Source organism: Malassezia globosa (genome assembly GCF_000181695.2).
Source record: "Malassezia globosa CBS 7966 chromosome Unknown mgl_sf_7.1, whole genome shotgun sequence".
NCBI lineage: Eukaryota > Fungi > Basidiomycota > Malasseziomycetes > Malasseziales > Malasseziaceae > Malassezia > Malassezia globosa.
In genome coordinates this window covers 79,017-95,263 of record NW_001849865.1, presented here as the reverse complement: position 1 = coordinate 95,263, position 16,247 = coordinate 79,017, and the positions used below count along the sequence as shown (strand labels likewise).

Below are 16,247 nucleotides of genomic sequence, written 5' to 3'. Positions count from 1 at the left end.
GATGACGGAACATGGGGCGGTGCGGATGAAAGCCAAACATAGGGCGGAACCAGCCATTGCTTGCCATGATTCTGAGCTAGAGTTAGTACGCTTCATGTTGTTGCTAAATAGAAGTGTGGACACGTACGAGGATCTGTTTCGCAGTTCAGGGAGCGAAAGCGTTGACGAGCGAGCGACAGTGGATTCGTCGACAATCGCCCATATCACCCGGGCCGAGAAAGACTAGCAGGGCCACGTGCTGTATCGGCCGAGAAATTTCCACTGTGCTCCTAGACCCGTCGCAGGTTTCACGACACTGGCGTCGTTCGCGTAGGACGACCGCGACTGTGCGGCATGAGTCTGAACGTCAATGGGTACCCAGATCAGGGGCTCTTGCATGATGCAAACACGTTTGCTCGCTTAGATCCTCTTGTACAGCCACTCACCTCATCTCTACAGGAGAAATCTTTACCAGTGCCTTGTAAAATCGCGCCTCTTACAGGTCAGCAGTTGGCTGAGTTTTTATATGATCTAGATACTTTTCAGGAACAAGTGTTGGGATATAGTGCCGCGCGCCCAGCATATCCAGATGCTGCAGATGAAAATGAGAGGCACCCGTTACGCCTCCCTGCTTTGTTGTTGCAAACGTATCCCTCGTACTCGGACTTCTCACCGTTATCGACGAATGCACCGGTATTCGTGGTGCTACTATCGTGTATGACGTTTCTTGCTGAGCATCAACAAACCTCATGGGACATGAAGGATAAGGGAAAACGAAGCCTTTATGTCAGTATGATTGCACATGTGCGTGCTGATTTGTGTGCGAGGAACTTGATTCAGCCAGTCCGTATTGCTGTATCTTCAGATATGACTCAAGCAGAGGCCTCGCACCTGAAAACCATTGCGGAAAATCTGAGATGCGAATGGGTTGACTCAGTATCGAGAGCAACGCATGTATTGCGCCCATCGACCGCGGATGGGGTCACGTTAGCGGCTCAGGATGGCCCACCACCCGAATCCGAGTACTTCCGCACCCTCTCGCACCATCAAAACAAGGTGCTTATTCACGTGTGGTACCGGCCTGATTCATACGACACCTGGGTTCCCGACAAAGACTTTTCCGAGCCTGAGCCAGCTCCTGCGCCACGCACAGCCGCATGGTGCATTGATGCGCGCTGGTTACGCGACTCTCAATTATATAATGAAATGATGAATGAAGAAGACTATGAGATGGAAGAAGAGGAGGATAAGAAAGAGCCTGAAACGCCTACTGCACAGGTCACGCAGTCAACGGCATCGTCCGCAGATTCGGTTCATCAGGGCACTGAAGCCAAAGACAGCGAGACCCGGCGCAACAAGAAACACAGTTTACCTGACACGATTACTGATGACTCTGCGTCCAAGCGGATTAAAATTTTAGTCGGGAGTCATCCTGAGGGTGCACAAACCGTTGATCTTACTGGCTCGCAGCCCATTCCTGGCAAGAAGTATGAGAGCGAGCCTATCTTGACGGGTACATTGGGCAACCTTCCTGTCTCTGACGAAGTGTCGCATGCGACAACTACAAACGTGGAGCCTTTACCTGCCCGAGCAGCGAATACATCCGATGCCAACACAGAAGGCGTGCATGATGAAGCTGTTCAAACGGCGCGCAAGTACCTTGCTGAACAAACCCAAGAGGTGATAATCCCGTCGTATTCCACATGGTTCGACATGTCAACGATCAATGCTATAGAAAAGCGCTCGTTACCCGAGTTTTTCAACAAAAAGAACCGCAGCAAGACTCCCACTGTCTACAAAGAATATCGGGACTTTATGATCAACACCTATCGTCTCAACCCAAGCGAGTACCTGACATTTACCGCGTGCCGTCGGAATCTAGCGGGTGACGTGTGCGCCATTATGCGAGTGCATGCTTTTCTAGAGCAGTGGGGGCTGATCAACTACCAGATTGACCCAGAAACGCGACCAGCGGCGCTTGGCCCACCGTTCACGGGACACTTCCGGGTCACTGTCGACACACCGCGTGGTCTCACACTCATGCACCNTGGAACACGACCGGATGCGCCAGTCAAGTCGGAATCAGAGCCCACCACCCACAATGTGCCAACGGAAGGAGTCTCGCTTGAACTGCGGAAATCTATCTTTCAGTCGACACTCAAAGGATCCCGACCAATTGATCATGCACAGGCCGATTCTCTAGCAGCACAAGCCTCAAAAGAACTAGATACACAGAAGGGCAAGAAACCTGCTTATGCTTGTGACACCTGCGGCGTAGACTGCACGCCGTCTCGCTATCAAAGCATTCGTGTGAAAGACTATGCTTTGTGTCCGCCATGCTATTTGGAGGGCCGGTTCCCTACATCGATGTATTCAGGAGACTTTGTGCGTCTAGACGAGTCAACATTCAAGCATTCTGGTAGTGCGGGCGGCGGCGCAGGCAGAGGTGACGATGATTGGTCGGATGAAGAAACTCTCAAGCTCCTCGAGGGTCTCGAGATGTATGAAGAAGATTGGGGACTCATATCTCTGCATGTGGGAACTCGTTCAAGGGAGCAGTGCATCACAAAATTTATCCAGCTTCCCATTCAAGATCCTTACCTTGAGGGTACGGCGCAAAAGGATCTAGGCGCATTACAGTATGCACCCAGAGACCCAACAAGTGGCCAGCATGTGCCACTGGTCCCATTTGCCGAAGCTGAAAACCCTGTCATGAGCATTGTTGCTCTGTTGGCGAGCGCCGTGAGCCCAGCTGTTGCTGCTGCTGCTGCACAGAGCGCGTTGGGAACCCTTACAGAGTCTATGCGTCATACTATTCAGCGTGCCAGTGCCAGTGCTAGTGCCAGTGACTCTGTCGAGCCACCGGCTTCGGAAGCACCAGCCTCTGCCCCGAAATCATCATCCGAGGACAGGCAACCGGCATCAGCAGAAACAGAAGCGCGCAAAGATCCTATGGATATCGATGCTGCGCCGCCATCTTCGGTAGCCAGTTCTGGAGCGCCAGAAACAAAGACTGACTCTCCTGTGTATCCAGGCACCGAAGCAATTGAGACAAGACATGCCGGTGCTATCACAAACACGCATATTGACTCAAGTGCAGATGCTGAAGCTGCCTCTCATGCTAATAACGATCAAAACGATGGGGCCAAGGGCAAAGAGGATCTTACGTCGAGTCATGACGGGCACACTAGCGCTGATCCCAACCAACGTGAGTCAGTGCCGAAGAATGATGTGGAACGAGCCGCATCTATTGCGCTGGGCGCCTCTGCATGCAAAGCGTTTGTTCTAGCGAGTCATGAAGAGCGAGAGTGCCAGAGGCTTGTTCAACAAGTCATTGAATTGCAGATGAAGAAAATGGAACTCAAAATGAGCCAGTTTGAGGAGCTTGAAAGTCTGCTGGAGGCGGAGCGTCGTTCCATTGAAGCTGGTCGTAAGCAGTTGTACGCAGATCGACTGGCTGTGCAGCGGCAGCTATCTACTGTTCATGAGCTTTTAAGGAAAGCTAGTACAGTGCCGCAGAACGTACGCCCTGACGAAATGGCCCGTGCAAGTAGTGCTGCTAACGGCGTGCCGCAACAGGGGCCCGTGGTGCGCCAAGCGCCAGGATCGGAAGTTCCCAGTGATAGTAACGTGGGCAGAGTAGAATGAGCAGAAATGATGAGGCAAGTATGTAGTAATGGTTCTTCTCTGTTTTCACGTTGTCAGTGGCATGCCGAGGAAATTGTGCAAACCGCGATGCGCCAGCCACGATGTCATGGAGCACAGGTTGGAGCACAAAAAAATACGAATATGAAATAAAAAATCACGCGGCCCGCTACAGCGAGTGCAGTAAATTAAATGAGATGTAGAACTGCCATTGATCGTTGGTACGCCGTTATCGCCTCATCGCACCATGTATCTGAGCAAGGCCACAAACGAAGACTGGAAATATTCCCAGACCGATCCATATGCGTCAGGATACTTGGATGTCGAGAATGGAATGCATCATGTGTTCTGGGCTGAATACGGCAATCCGAATGGCATCCCTGTTATGTGCATTCATGGTGGACCAGGTGGTGGTAGCGAGGCATTTGTAGCGCGCTTTTTCCATCCTGAGAAGTACCGTGTACTCATGTTTGACCAGCGAGGATGCGGGAAAAGCACACCATCTGCCTCAACCGACAATGTAACTGCGGCACTTTCGAACAATACAACCGCGCATTTGATCGATGATATAAACCAACTGCGTAAAACGCGTCGTATCGATACACCAATGTACGTATTTGGCGGCAGCTGGGGTAGTACGCTATCTCTAGCATACGCCATTGCGCATCCGCAAAATGTGCGAGCGCTTATATTGCGCGGGATTTTTCTATGCCGGAAAAAGGACCTTGACTTTTTTTATCAGGGCAATGCGGCTGTGTATGCGAAAGATGCATTCGACACGTCTCTCCCAGGTGCCTATATGCAGTACCCAGAGGCGTGGAAAAAGTATGTGGAAGTAATTCCCCCCTCGCAGCGTGGTGATATGATTGCAGCATATGACCGACTGTTTTCTCGCGCGTTGTCTTCTCCGGAAGAAGTGGCGGTTCAAGAGGATGCCGTCCGTGCATGGTCTGGTTGGGAAGGCAGTACGAGCTATCTCTCACCAGATCTAAGCAAGCCCAATTCATATGAGGAGTTGAGTTTCGCCAAAGCTTTTGCTCGCATCGAAAACCATTACTTTGTCAACGGCGCGTTTCTCGGGGGGGAAGGCCACGCGAATCGAGCCCAAAATTACATTCTTGAGCATGCTCGTCAACTAGTCGACATTCCCATTTCTATTGTTCATGGTCGCTTTGACAATGTATGCCCAATGTATCAAGCTGATGAGCTCGTGCATGCGCTCAAACAAGCCGGACACAAGTGCGTCACTTACCGTCGCACCCCTGCAGGTCACAGCATGGTAGAACGAGAAAACTGTTATGCACTCACTGACATTCTTGACCACCTATGAAATACATTTTGAGACTATCTACAACGATGCACTATTAATGCATTTTATTTTTACCTGGAGAAACGCGTCCTTCTTCGAGCGCCTCGTGTGAGGCTTGCTCATAAGGCACAGCGAGGACTGAGGGGGATGGTTGGGCTTGGGCAAATTCTCGCGAGATGTGTCGGCGAGCTTGGACCTGCTCTTTACGCTGCTCATGCTTACGGTTCGCGACAGTGTTGCTGAACATGGGAAGAAGATAGCGTTCGTCGATACGCTGGAACCATTGGCCATCACGGAATATTAGATTAGCGCGATCAAGCACATCTCGAGCCGACAAAGGAGGCTCTGTCGCACTCATATCACCTGTCTCGTCCAACTCATCTGATGTGCAGCTTCGTAGTCCGCCAGGGCCCGCAACAAATGCCTTTGTCAGGGCACTTGATGCGCCATCTGCACTGTTGTGTGCACCCGGGCGTGACGCGCTTGTGCTTGCATCAGGAGCCGTATCTGTGTCTGGCCCAGGAAGTACTTCATTTGCATCTGGCGTGGTTGACATGTCGCCTGGCTCAACAGAGCTGTCTCGGTACCACCCCGATGCAGGCAACGTCCTGTTAGATGAAACCCATACATCAGAAGAAAGCGCTTCTTCATCATGGTCTGATGAGGGATCTTCTTGGTCCTCGACGCCTGTGTCAATGCGCAAAATCTCTAGCATCTGTGCTGTTGTGCCACCAAACACAATGACGGTAATAACCACGGCCACAAGAACACTGGTTTGCAATGGGTACGCATTGGATCCGCGAATACCTTCGCTGAGCGCAAAGCCCACAGCACCTCGAAGACCTGCCCAAAACAGCATGAGCTGGTAGTGTCGAGGAATATAATGCGATGAGTTGTCTGGTAATCCTGCGCTGAACTGGCGTCGCCGTTCCGCACGAAATCCGTGTATTTGATTCAACACCCATGCAATAGAAAAAACAGAGCAGTATCGGGAAGCAACTACTGCCACAATCGTAAACAAAATCAGTGTTGGTCGATACACAAGGTGTTCACCTGTGAACAGACTCAGCCCCAGATAGATAAATATAAAGTTTTCTGATATGCTTGACAGAGTTTGGAACGATGACTTGGTCGTCCGCTGCGTCTTGAGTGACATGTTGTGATAGGCATAATGCTTGAGAGTGATGCCGCAAAACAACAGGCTGACAATGCCACTCATCTCGACCGTATTGCTGAAAAAGTAACTCGTATAGGCAACAAGCATGACGACGCAGCTCTCGAGCTCGGGAAAAGCACCAAGTTGTGTATGCTTGAGCAGGAGAGAACAAGCCAAGCCGAATACGACACCCAGCACCATGCTGAACGAGAACACCACGGCAAAAATCCCAAACCCATAGAAAATCGACAAGAACGACAGTTTTGATCCACGGAGCTGATTCAGCGTCTCAAACATGACAATAGAGACGGCATCATTCAACATACTTTCGCCAAAAATAATGCTGTACAGCTGTGGATCCACTTTGTATGTGTTGAAAATCGCCAGGATCGTAACAGGATCAGTCGCACTTAGCGTGCTGCCGAAAATCAGACACTCGATGAGCGATAGATGAGGCCTTACAAGACGCAAGAATGAGGCTGTCCATACAATGACGCTGGCGTCCGTAAGCTATGTTGTCGAACACACACATACCCAATAACGAGCGCGCTGATGAAGGTACCAAAAAAGGCAAACACGATGATAGTGCCAAAGTTCCGGAAAAATTTGGCCTGTCACAGACGTTAGTTGACCTTGCCGTAAACGTATGTGTGTACGCGTTTGCCCAAAGGACGTACGAACCTGACTCAAATCATAGCCACTTGACAGGATAATAGGAGGAAGAAGCACATTAAGCATAATCGTGTTGCTAAAACTGAGCATCTCGCGCACCGGCTGAAGCGGTCCGAGGCGCAACATGACCCCGACAAACATGCCGGCAAACAGGCCGACAATGGTCTCATGAACCGCAGTAATCCGCTTGACCTTCAGATAATAGCTCGTTAGAAAGCTTGTAATAAGAAGAAACAAAACAAGGGATAATGCAAGAGAGGAAAAGCGCTCACTTTCATCGGCTGGGAGCGTTACCGAAACAGCCATTCCAGCCGGTGTGGAGCGAGTGGTATCGTGCACTAAGGTGTGAGAGGCACTCGTCCCACCGCTGCATTTAGGGCATCAAATTTGTGCCTGCTATCCCAGCTCCATCAGCTGCCCGCTAAGGTAATGGAGGTCACGTAAGCAAAAATAACGCGGAGCGCGCCGTAGACTTTTGTAGCTTTGTCGAATGCCGGCAGGCCAGGACGATGATCTACAGCAGAAACTACGAGCGCTTGAGCGAGCATGCACTGTGCGCCGAGCGATTTTGTCGTGGTGCGTAGGATATGATCTGTGCTTTTCCTGACAGCTTTTTTTATTCAGTATTCAAAGTTCGCTCATGGTGATTCAAGAATTGCATCGGTCTGGTGACGTGACAGGTGTGCGTGCGCTACTACGTGAACGAGATGAACTCGCTATCCAATTACTTCGCACTCTCGGACAGTTGGATCAAGTGCGCGAAGACAATATGACATGTTTAGCGCACATCAATCAGGTGCGACAAGAGGCTCAGCCTCTCGCTCAGCGAACACACAGTCCTAGGCACGCAAGCGAAGTTCCACCTTACAAACTCAATCTACTGAAAGGCGTGGTTATGGTATGTTTATGTACTACTTATGCAGCATGCGGCAAAAGAGTGCAAGATACCCTGGTGGCAAGATGAGATCCTCTCTGAATTGGTCTTGTCAATGGACGACGAAAACGTGGAATCACAGGAAAATTATGACGCATCCATGGGTGAAATGAATCAAGTGGAGAGAAATCTAGATAGCATTCCATACCGACGTCTCCCACCCCAATCCTAATAAAGTCCTGCTTCATCCAAGCAGCGGTTCATTTTACAAGCTTGCTTGGTCCGTGTGCGTTAGTAGTGACGTATGCTGGATCAGTTTGTGATTTTGTCGAAGAGTATGTACCCGGTCGTTTTTCTTGCAACATGCTCACCAGTTCAGCGGGGGCCATTCTGTGGTCCAAAGAATTCACGACGCTAGCTCATGGATCGAACGTGCTTCAGCGCGTCGTAAAGCATACATTTTTGGAAGAACGCACAGCTTCATCCCGAGCAGACATCGACGGTTCTACGGTGCGATGGATCATGTCGAATGAACTCGAGCTCACTTTTCTTGCGATCCACCAGCGTATTTTGCAACTAACATATGTTGATGCACTTCTCCAGTCAGTCAAAGAAAGGTTTACCGCGCGCTTCAAAGATGTTCTAAAGACGCTTCCGTCTTTCTCGGCTCCTCGTGAGACGCTTTCGAGTTTCGCGTCAAGCTTTGCATCTTGGGACGCTGAGTTCCTTCAGCTTGTCCGACAGCACGAAAGTAACAATGCAAAGATGAAGAGAGATCGGCTTGCAGGTGTATTGCCTTCCGAAACACCACAAAAAGATGTCTCTGATGTTTCTGGATCTGCAACTTCACCAACAACAGTAACATTGGAGAACTCGACGTCTGAGCGATCGAAAACCGAGCCACTTAAAGGCACAAAGGCAGCGATGAGTGCTGGTGGACGCCGGGTCGTATCTGGCAAAATGAAAAAATCAAAAGGCGCAACTGTTGCGCAAGCAGACCCAGTGCCAGAGCCGCAGGCGAAAAAGTCAGTTCCTGGCAAGACGCAGCGCAAATGGGACACGAGTAAGGCGGCCGTGTCACAAGGCGAGATAGCGTCATTGGATTTTAGTCAGGATACCTCACAGAGCAAGGTCGACTTGTCTCCTTGGATTGATGAGACGAAGCTTGGAACAAAACGGAGTGATGGAATCTACGAGCTTGCAGAGGACGATTTAGCTGAGACAAGCACATCAGGGCCTGGTCTTTTCGCCATGCTTGGCTCCGGTCGGGCATCTTCGCTGTTGTCCAGACTTACTGGCGCCAAAAGCTCATTGGGCAAACAAGACCTAGATCCAATTCTCCAAGCGATGCAGACACACTTGCAATCAAAGAATGTGGCAAGTGACGTAGCGGCACTCATCTGTGAAGGGGTGGAAAAGCGGCTGATCGGCAAAAAAATTGGCAACTTTGGAAGTGTCAAGGCGGAAGTGCGGGCCTCGCTAAATGATTCTATCACCCGTATTTTGACTCCTAGTACAAGCACAGATATTCTGCTTGACATTGCGAGTAAGAAGCAACGGCGTTCTGAGCTTCTGGCAACGCTTCCAGCACATGCAGTGCGTGGGAATGTTTCACCGTCGTTAAATCCTTATTCCATTGGCTTTGTTGGTGTTAATGGCGTGGGCAAATCGACAAACTTGGCCAAAGTGTGCTTCTGGCTCTTGCAGAATAGGTATCGCGTGCTGATTGCTGCATGCGATACATTTCGCAGTGGCGCTGTTGAACAGCTCCGTACACATGTGCGGAATCTTGGCGAACTGGAGGTAGATGGTCATCGAGTTGCCGATGGTGCTCCGGGAACGGGTGCTGCCATGCTGGAGCTGTACGAGCGCGGCTACGGAAAAGATGCGGCGGGAATAGCGAAGGATGCCCTTGCGTATGCCCGGAACGAGGGTTTTGATGTCGTCTTGATTGACACGGCCGGGCGCATGCAGGATAATGAGCCACTGATGCGCGCGCTGGCCAAGCTAATTGCTGTGAATCAACCTGATAAAGTTCTGTTTGTTGGAGAGGCTCTTGTTGGGAATGAAGCTGTTGATCAGCTGACGAAGTTTAATCGTGCGCTTAAAGACTACAGTGGCATGTCAAGTCCCGCGTGGACTTGATGGATGCCTTCTAACAAAATGGGACACGGTCGATGTACGTACATATGAAGGCAACCAAATGCGTGGGAGAATATACTACTCACACATACACTCTAGGACAAGGTGGGCTCAGCCCTCACAACGACATGGGCAACAGGCGTACCGAGATTTTTCATTGGCGCAGGTCAGACATATACAGATTTTGCGCCAACTGCGCGTGGCGCAGGTCGTCAATGCCTTGCTGCGTGAGTAGAGATTATACATGGATGTGTCTGGTAGGATGTCGGGACATGGAGGCAAGGGAAACGTCGGGGGGCGCGCCTGAGCATGTCCATGATGATGTTTCTTTTTTTTCATTTTCTTGGACCTTTCATAAAGCGGGCGACGGCATGCAGTGGCTTTGTGGATCTAGAAAATTACCCACGCGACTCGTGAAGAACTTCACTGCGACCCAACGGCTGAGGCACATAGGATGATGACGATGTGCTCGCTACAGCCCTCTGAAGAGAGTGAGGCAAAGTACCAAGACCAGGGAAAGATGCATCCAGTGTTGTGGATGGGAGTGTAAATGATCCGTCGGGAAGCTCCGACAGGTATAGACGTCGAAGAGCATCCTCAGCTGCGCGGAATTCAGCCATCCGAATGCTGCTACCGGTTCCTTCGCCCAGCTGGATCGCACCACTGTAGACACCAACGACAAATACAGGATGAATGCTGAGACGACCAGTCTCGGCAAGCATGCGACTCTGAGGAGCAGGCTTGCCATATTTCTTGCAAGTCGACGACAAAACGCGCTTGGGATCGCGGAACTTGAGTAGGCTTGCTAGATCTAGCCGACGGCTCAGTAAATGACTATGCACGAAGCCACGCACAGCAGGCATACCAAGCTCCTGGAATAGAACGGCCACAATGGCACGCACAGACTGCGCAGCGACATCCTTGCTGAGGAGCGGCACGGACGTCGTACCACCACGAGGCGTACGGCGCGTGATGGAAGACGCACCAGTGCGGTCCCATCGCTGAACGCCCTGTGCGAGCACGCCTAGCTCAGCACCCACATCTGCAAGTGTGCTAGGCCCAGCATATGCGCTGACGAACGCTTTCAGCACACGCGTCGGCAAATGAGGATATTTTAGGTGGAAGTACTCACTAGTCAACAGCCCCAAGAGACTGTTACCTATTGTTGAGAGCTGGGCATTGTGCTGAATGGTTTCCTGAAGCTCGCGCACTTGTTGCCGTTCCTGCAACGACATGGGCAATGAAGATGCTGTCTGCTGAACAGACAGCACGCTAGGATGCGTACACGCAACCCGCAAAAGAGCAGAGCGGCGAGCATATTCTTCATCTGTGATCTGAGGTGAAATCAGATGAAACCTAGCACCTAGCGTAGCAATGGCAGATGGCATTTGAGTCTTAATTGATGCCCAAAGGGCTGGGTGAGACCGCACAAAGCTCGGAAGATGGCCATGTGGCGCATCGCGCTCCAGGACTAGATCCGAAACGGGTGTGGCATTCCGTGTGATATTCGCTGAGCTGAATGTACGACGCGTGACATGAGGCACCACACTGGCGAAAGCTCGCATGGTGCACAAGCAAGAAAGCGAGAGTGGATCAGGCTGTGAGGACCCACAAGCAAGAGATCTCTATGCGAAGGAAGCCAGGACGACGAAGGACAATCCTTCGTTGTATCACGTGATATACACGTGGACTGAGCGATTCACCTACGAGAGGTGTGCTCGAAGCGAGACAAGGCAAGGTCGCTGCGCGTCGGCGCCAATTGGCAAGACCTGTGGTGGAGTCGTGCTGTCGTCGGAGGCGAGATCGCAGTGTATGCGCTGATGGTCTGTTCCTCCACCAGCCACTCCATTCGTTCTGGCAGCAAGTAGCGGGAGAGAGGAGTGTGGGTAGCGAGAACACGCTCGTGAAGTCCGAGGACAGACCTAACGAGAACAAGCATGACGACCACAACGAGTGGTAAGACAGTTTCGCATGCACGATCCACGTCAAGCGCTCAAGAGCCGATGAAGAACCTAACATCAAGCTCGACGGCACCTTTGGACCACGACGCTCTCTCCGTCGTGCTTGTGACAGCAGGATACGACCATACGATTCGGTTCTGGGAGGCATGGTCCGGTCTATGCTCCCATACGATTCAGTACTCAGACTCCCAGGTGAATCGACTCGCCATTTCGCCGAACAAGAGGCTCTTAGCAGTCGCTGGTCATGGCGTCGTGCGATTGTATGATTGCAATGCATCGGGGACGTCGATTTCGCACCATGACGCTGCAGGGCGCGGCATAAATGTCGCACCACTAAGCACGTTTGAGGGGCACACAGGTAATGTGACATCGATTGCATGGCATTGTGATGGGAAGTGGCTTGTGAGTGGCGGTGAAGATGGCACGCTCAAAATTTGGGACACACGCACGTCAAGGGCACAGCGAGTGTACGATCACAAAGCACCGGTGAATGATGTAGTTATTCATCCGAATCAAGGCGAGCTTGCATCTTGTGATCAGAACGGAAGTGTTAAGATATGGGATCTGGGTGAGAATGGATGTAGTCACGAGTTGGTGCCGGAGGAGGAGGTGCCAATGCGATCCGTGTCAATTGCATCAGATGGCTCGTGTCTGGTCGCGGCGAACAACAAGGGCCGCGTCTTTGTATGGAAAATGCAGAGTGGTATTACGGATGATGAGCAAATGGAGCGGACAGAACTACAGCCTGTAACCAAGTTCCAAGCGCATGATACCTACATTACTCGGTGTGCACTAAGCCCTGATGCGCGCTTCTTGGCCACTTGTTCCGCCGATACCACCGTCAAGCTTTGGTCAACGTCACAATTCCAGTTTTCTTTGAATCGCGTGCTACAGGGGCACCAGCGCTGGGTATGGGATGTGGCCTTCAGCGCCGATAGTGCGTATCTTGTGTCAGCCTCATCAGATCATGTCGCACGCCTATGGGAATTATCGAGTGGCAAGACTATGCGCCAGTACAATGGCCATCACCGTGCCGCTGTGTGTGTCGCCTTGAACGACACGAGTTTAGAGTGAGTGGGTGAGCCGCTTAGAACGGGCAAGGCGACAGGGAAAAAAAACATTTCAGGTGAGAGATGGAGAGGGAAGTGGGCTGTACGTGACGAGACGAACGACTGGAAAGGCGTATGGGACTTTAAGGTTGCATGGGTGTGACAAAGTATGTTGAGGCGAGCTGCGGTAGTGCTACCATTAATAGATATCCCAGTTCTTGCGCCACTTGAGGTACGGCCATTTGCTAATATCACCGTACATACCAAATGACACGCCGCAGAACCAGAAGAACACGCCGACCACAAGGCCCGTAACAGCCGCAAATGACATATTCTTAAAGTGCTGAGAAAGTGGCCTGCCTGGCACGGCAGCAGCCGTATCATGCACGAAAGGATTCAGCTTGGTGCTGGCAATGCGGCCGGATCGAAGAAGTGTTGGCCAATCGATCGAAGTCCGCGCGGTGGCATCATTCCACAGGTAATGGTCAAGCAGATGCACAAGCACTATCACGGCAAAGTACAACGTCGGCAGGTAGTGGTGCAAGTATGTCACTCGACCCATCATTAAGAACGGGAAGTACTGCAGGAACCAGCCGATCCAGCCGACCTTGAGACCAAAGAGAAAGTCGTCCCAAACCTTTGGCGGCATGTCGTGGATCCGGCGTTGGCGACGCATGATGTACCACGCCAGCACTGGCAATGCGACAATCAGTGACAAAGAGCTACCCCACCAAATGACTGGATTGCCCACCAGGTAGTATTTGTAGTTGTCAGCGCCCCAGCCGTTCATACGCATACCACGGTACAGGAACGGCCACTCACTCGGAGCTGACGCGAGATGGTCAAATTTGTCCTGGTCAGGAACAAGAGCGTTGTTACTGATCATCATAGCCACATTCAGATGCACAAAGTCCTTTAGGAACGGCGAGCGAGTACGCTGACGTGTCTCAACATTGGGGAGACGGTCATTCCAGTGACTCTCGACATTCCAGTGAGTGCCAATGTCCTTGGGATTGTTCCGAGGATCGCACGTCACTTCCATCTGCTTCCAACCCCAGTCGGGAAGCACAGCACTTCCAGAGCGCAGGTAGCAACCGAGCTCTTTGTGGCGCAAACGAAGGGTCGATGACAATGTGCGAATTGGCATTCCAGGACGACCAGGACCCAAGTGCACATCGCGTAGAACCTCGACAATCCAATACTCAGACGAGTCTGCCCCTTTTTCTGACGCCCGGCAGCCGACTTCGTGTGCCTCTTTCGTGATGGGGGCGGGAATCGCTTCAGAACGCAGATTCGTCTGTAGCTGCTGGTGAACAAGACGCAGCACATCTCCGCTCTTCAGCATGCGAGGCGGTTCGTCGATGTTCTCGTCGGCGGCAGGAAGTGGTGGATCTTCGTACGTCGGCGAGATGATGAAGTGGTTATTCTCGTCCTTGTGGTGATAGCAAGTTACCTGGTGATCATGTGAGCCTTCTGGATACGTCTGAATGTGCGAGTGCAAAAGACCGCCACCGTAGGCCATGTTCTTTAGCGTAAGCTTGCTGCCATACGCTACTTCGAGAGGGAAGTTCGACAGGTCGCTACCTTCGAGATTCGACTGGAACAGACTGCTCATTTGTGCGTCGCCCGATCCACTCTTGTACAGAATCAAGAAATGCAGTTTGAACCCAATCATGTACAATAAGATAGGCAAAATAATAAGCGCCAGGATGCGAGCACACCAGTGACGCAAGTATGCGCGCACAGGCATCCTGAGATCGCCCAACTTATTCCAAAGATCTTCCACCGTGTATAGACCGACAAGTGCGGTGACGAATAGACCAACCAGCTTGACACCAGTGACGAGACCCAGCGACACACCCGTGAACAGGAGCCAGAACCACCACATAGGCGTGAATGGTTGCTTCTGCATACGATGGAAACGTACAAGACCCAAGACGGTGCTCACTGTAAAGCCCAAAAGCATCGAGTCAAGCAGAATGAAACGTGAAATCGTGAGCAAGCCGTTATCGAGCAATATCATGATTGTGAACAGATGCTTGCTGCGCCAGTTCCAATTCAGCGACTGCGCCGTCATATAAGCAATAGGCACCATGGCAATGCCATACAGTGCCATGATAATGCGCATCTTCACGAACGGCACTTCTGCGGGATAATCGCCGCCAGAGTCGAATTCAAAGTTGCCATCGAACCCACTGATCCAGCCTGCTACTGCGACAAGTATCTTTCCAATCGGTGGGTGCACATCAAAGTAGAACAGATGCCGAATGTAATACGAGGCGAATTTGCCGAAGTGTGCCTCATCCCACACCACGCGCGGATTACTGCCGATGCGGTAAAGGCGCGTAATGAACGAGAGAATCGTATACATAATGATCATGTACGTATCATTTTGGAAAGCCAACTTCACGCGCTCAAAAAAAGGCATAGGCGGAGAGTAAAGAGGCATGGCCTGTGCGTACTTAGACAACTTCGAGCTGCGTGTGTCTCGCTCCTTCGGAGGCACTGTGCCCGGCGACAAGAGCCGTGCACGAGGACTGTCCTCATCAAAGTGAGTTGCCATATCAACAAGCTTGCTTGTGTTTGTGTGAACCGGGAGAATCGAGCCAGACTGCTGCGTGCTCAAGTCAACGTCGCTTGAACTGTCGCCTTCGGGACTGTCTATTGTTGTCGTCGCTTGACTAGAAACAGGATACCAAGAGTTTCTAGATGTCAATAAAAGTGGTTCAATGTGCCCTGGTCGATACGAAGTGGCACCACCAGTAGACATGAAACACCGCCAGTGTCTCAGATCCTACTTTGTTGTCGTCCCTTAAAAAGGAATCTGTTACGGAAACGAAAGCCGATTCTGTCTCCATTCGTCGCACTCACACGCGCACACACACATGCACATACACGCCTACATCCCATTTCTGCATCTACTGGGTCCCATGTCCGCACGGGGTGACCAAAGCACGTGGCTAGCATCAGCCTCCACATTTATGCACACGACCGTAGTTACTGCAGCTAGTGCCACCTTAAAATTTTCTTCTCCAGAGCGAAGAACCTAGCAAGTCGCACCAGCACCATCTTCGTGTGTGAGCGTTCGAGCGCATCGGCAAATTTTGCTAGTCATACTGCCGTATCAAAGAAGTGTACATTTACTTTTTTTTTCTGTGAGAGACGGCTACTAGTACGTTTTCGCCACTTGAGAACAACATAATTCACGCATTCGAGCAGGCGCCGGGCTGTGTCGAGTCTGATTTGCACGAGTGCTCATCACATGAAAGAGCAGGCTGTTGAATTTCATCTACCTAACCAAGTTGACCATAATGTGCGCCAATCTGAGCCACCATCCTGCCCGGATGACCATCGCGAACCTGAGCAAAAGCAAGTATCTGCAATGAAATCTATTTTCAGATATGCACGTATGTGTACGCTACATCTAAATCCGGTCTGGTTTACTATGACCATGGGTACA

General features: G+C 51.3%; 7 protein-coding genes across 7 annotated transcripts; 4 read left to right on the top strand and 3 right to left on the bottom strand.

Annotated features, from left to right (window-relative positions):
• Positions 1-333: 333 nt before the first annotated feature.
• On the top strand, positions 334-3,627 carry MGL_2817 (uncharacterized protein; the record flags this gene model as incomplete). The annotated part of the gene is made up of 1 exon (XM_001729779.1): positions 334-3,627. One exon carries the CDS (start codon positions 334-336, stop codon positions 3,625-3,627), a length of 3,294 nt encoding a protein of 1,097 aa, XP_001729831.1.
• A 244-nt stretch (positions 3,628-3,871) lies between these two features.
• MGL_2816 (uncharacterized protein) lies at positions 3,872-4,616 on the top strand (the record flags this gene model as incomplete). Its single annotated transcript, XM_001729778.1, has 3 exons — positions 3,872-4,233; positions 4,416-4,449; positions 4,611-4,616. The coding sequence occupies 3 exons, from the start codon at positions 3,872-3,874 to the stop codon at positions 4,614-4,616; spliced, it is 402 nt and encodes a 133-aa protein (XP_001729830.1).
• A 372-nt stretch (positions 4,617-4,988) lies between these two features.
• MGL_2815 (uncharacterized protein) lies at positions 4,989-7,067 on the bottom strand (the record flags this gene model as incomplete). Its single annotated transcript, XM_001729777.1, has 3 exons — positions 4,989-6,585; positions 6,624-6,700; positions 6,771-7,067. 3 exons carry the CDS (start codon positions 7,065-7,067, stop codon positions 4,989-4,991), a joined length of 1,971 nt encoding a protein of 656 aa, XP_001729829.1.
• A 1,090-nt stretch (positions 7,068-8,157) lies between these two features.
• MGL_2814 (uncharacterized protein) lies at positions 8,158-9,780 on the top strand (the record flags this gene model as incomplete). The annotated part of the gene is made up of 1 exon (XM_001729776.1): positions 8,158-9,780. One exon carries the CDS (start codon positions 8,158-8,160, stop codon positions 9,778-9,780), a length of 1,623 nt encoding a protein of 540 aa, XP_001729828.1.
• A 395-nt stretch (positions 9,781-10,175) lies between these two features.
• Positions 10,176-11,342, bottom strand: MGL_2813 (uncharacterized protein; the record flags this gene model as incomplete). Its single annotated transcript, XM_001729775.1, has 1 exon — positions 10,176-11,342. The coding sequence occupies one exon, from the start codon at positions 11,340-11,342 to the stop codon at positions 10,176-10,178; it is 1,167 nt and encodes a 388-aa protein (XP_001729827.1).
• A 438-nt stretch (positions 11,343-11,780) lies between these two features.
• Positions 11,781-12,812, top strand: MGL_2812 (uncharacterized protein; the record flags this gene model as incomplete). Its single annotated transcript, XM_001729774.1, has 1 exon — positions 11,781-12,812. The coding sequence occupies one exon, from the start codon at positions 11,781-11,783 to the stop codon at positions 12,810-12,812; it is 1,032 nt and encodes a 343-aa protein (XP_001729826.1).
• A 174-nt stretch (positions 12,813-12,986) lies between these two features.
• MGL_2811 (uncharacterized protein) lies at positions 12,987-15,557 on the bottom strand (the record flags this gene model as incomplete). The annotated part of the gene is made up of 1 exon (XM_001729773.1): positions 12,987-15,557. The coding sequence occupies one exon, from the start codon at positions 15,555-15,557 to the stop codon at positions 12,987-12,989; it is 2,571 nt and encodes an 856-aa protein (XP_001729825.1).
• Between the last annotated feature and the right edge of the window lie 690 nt (positions 15,558-16,247).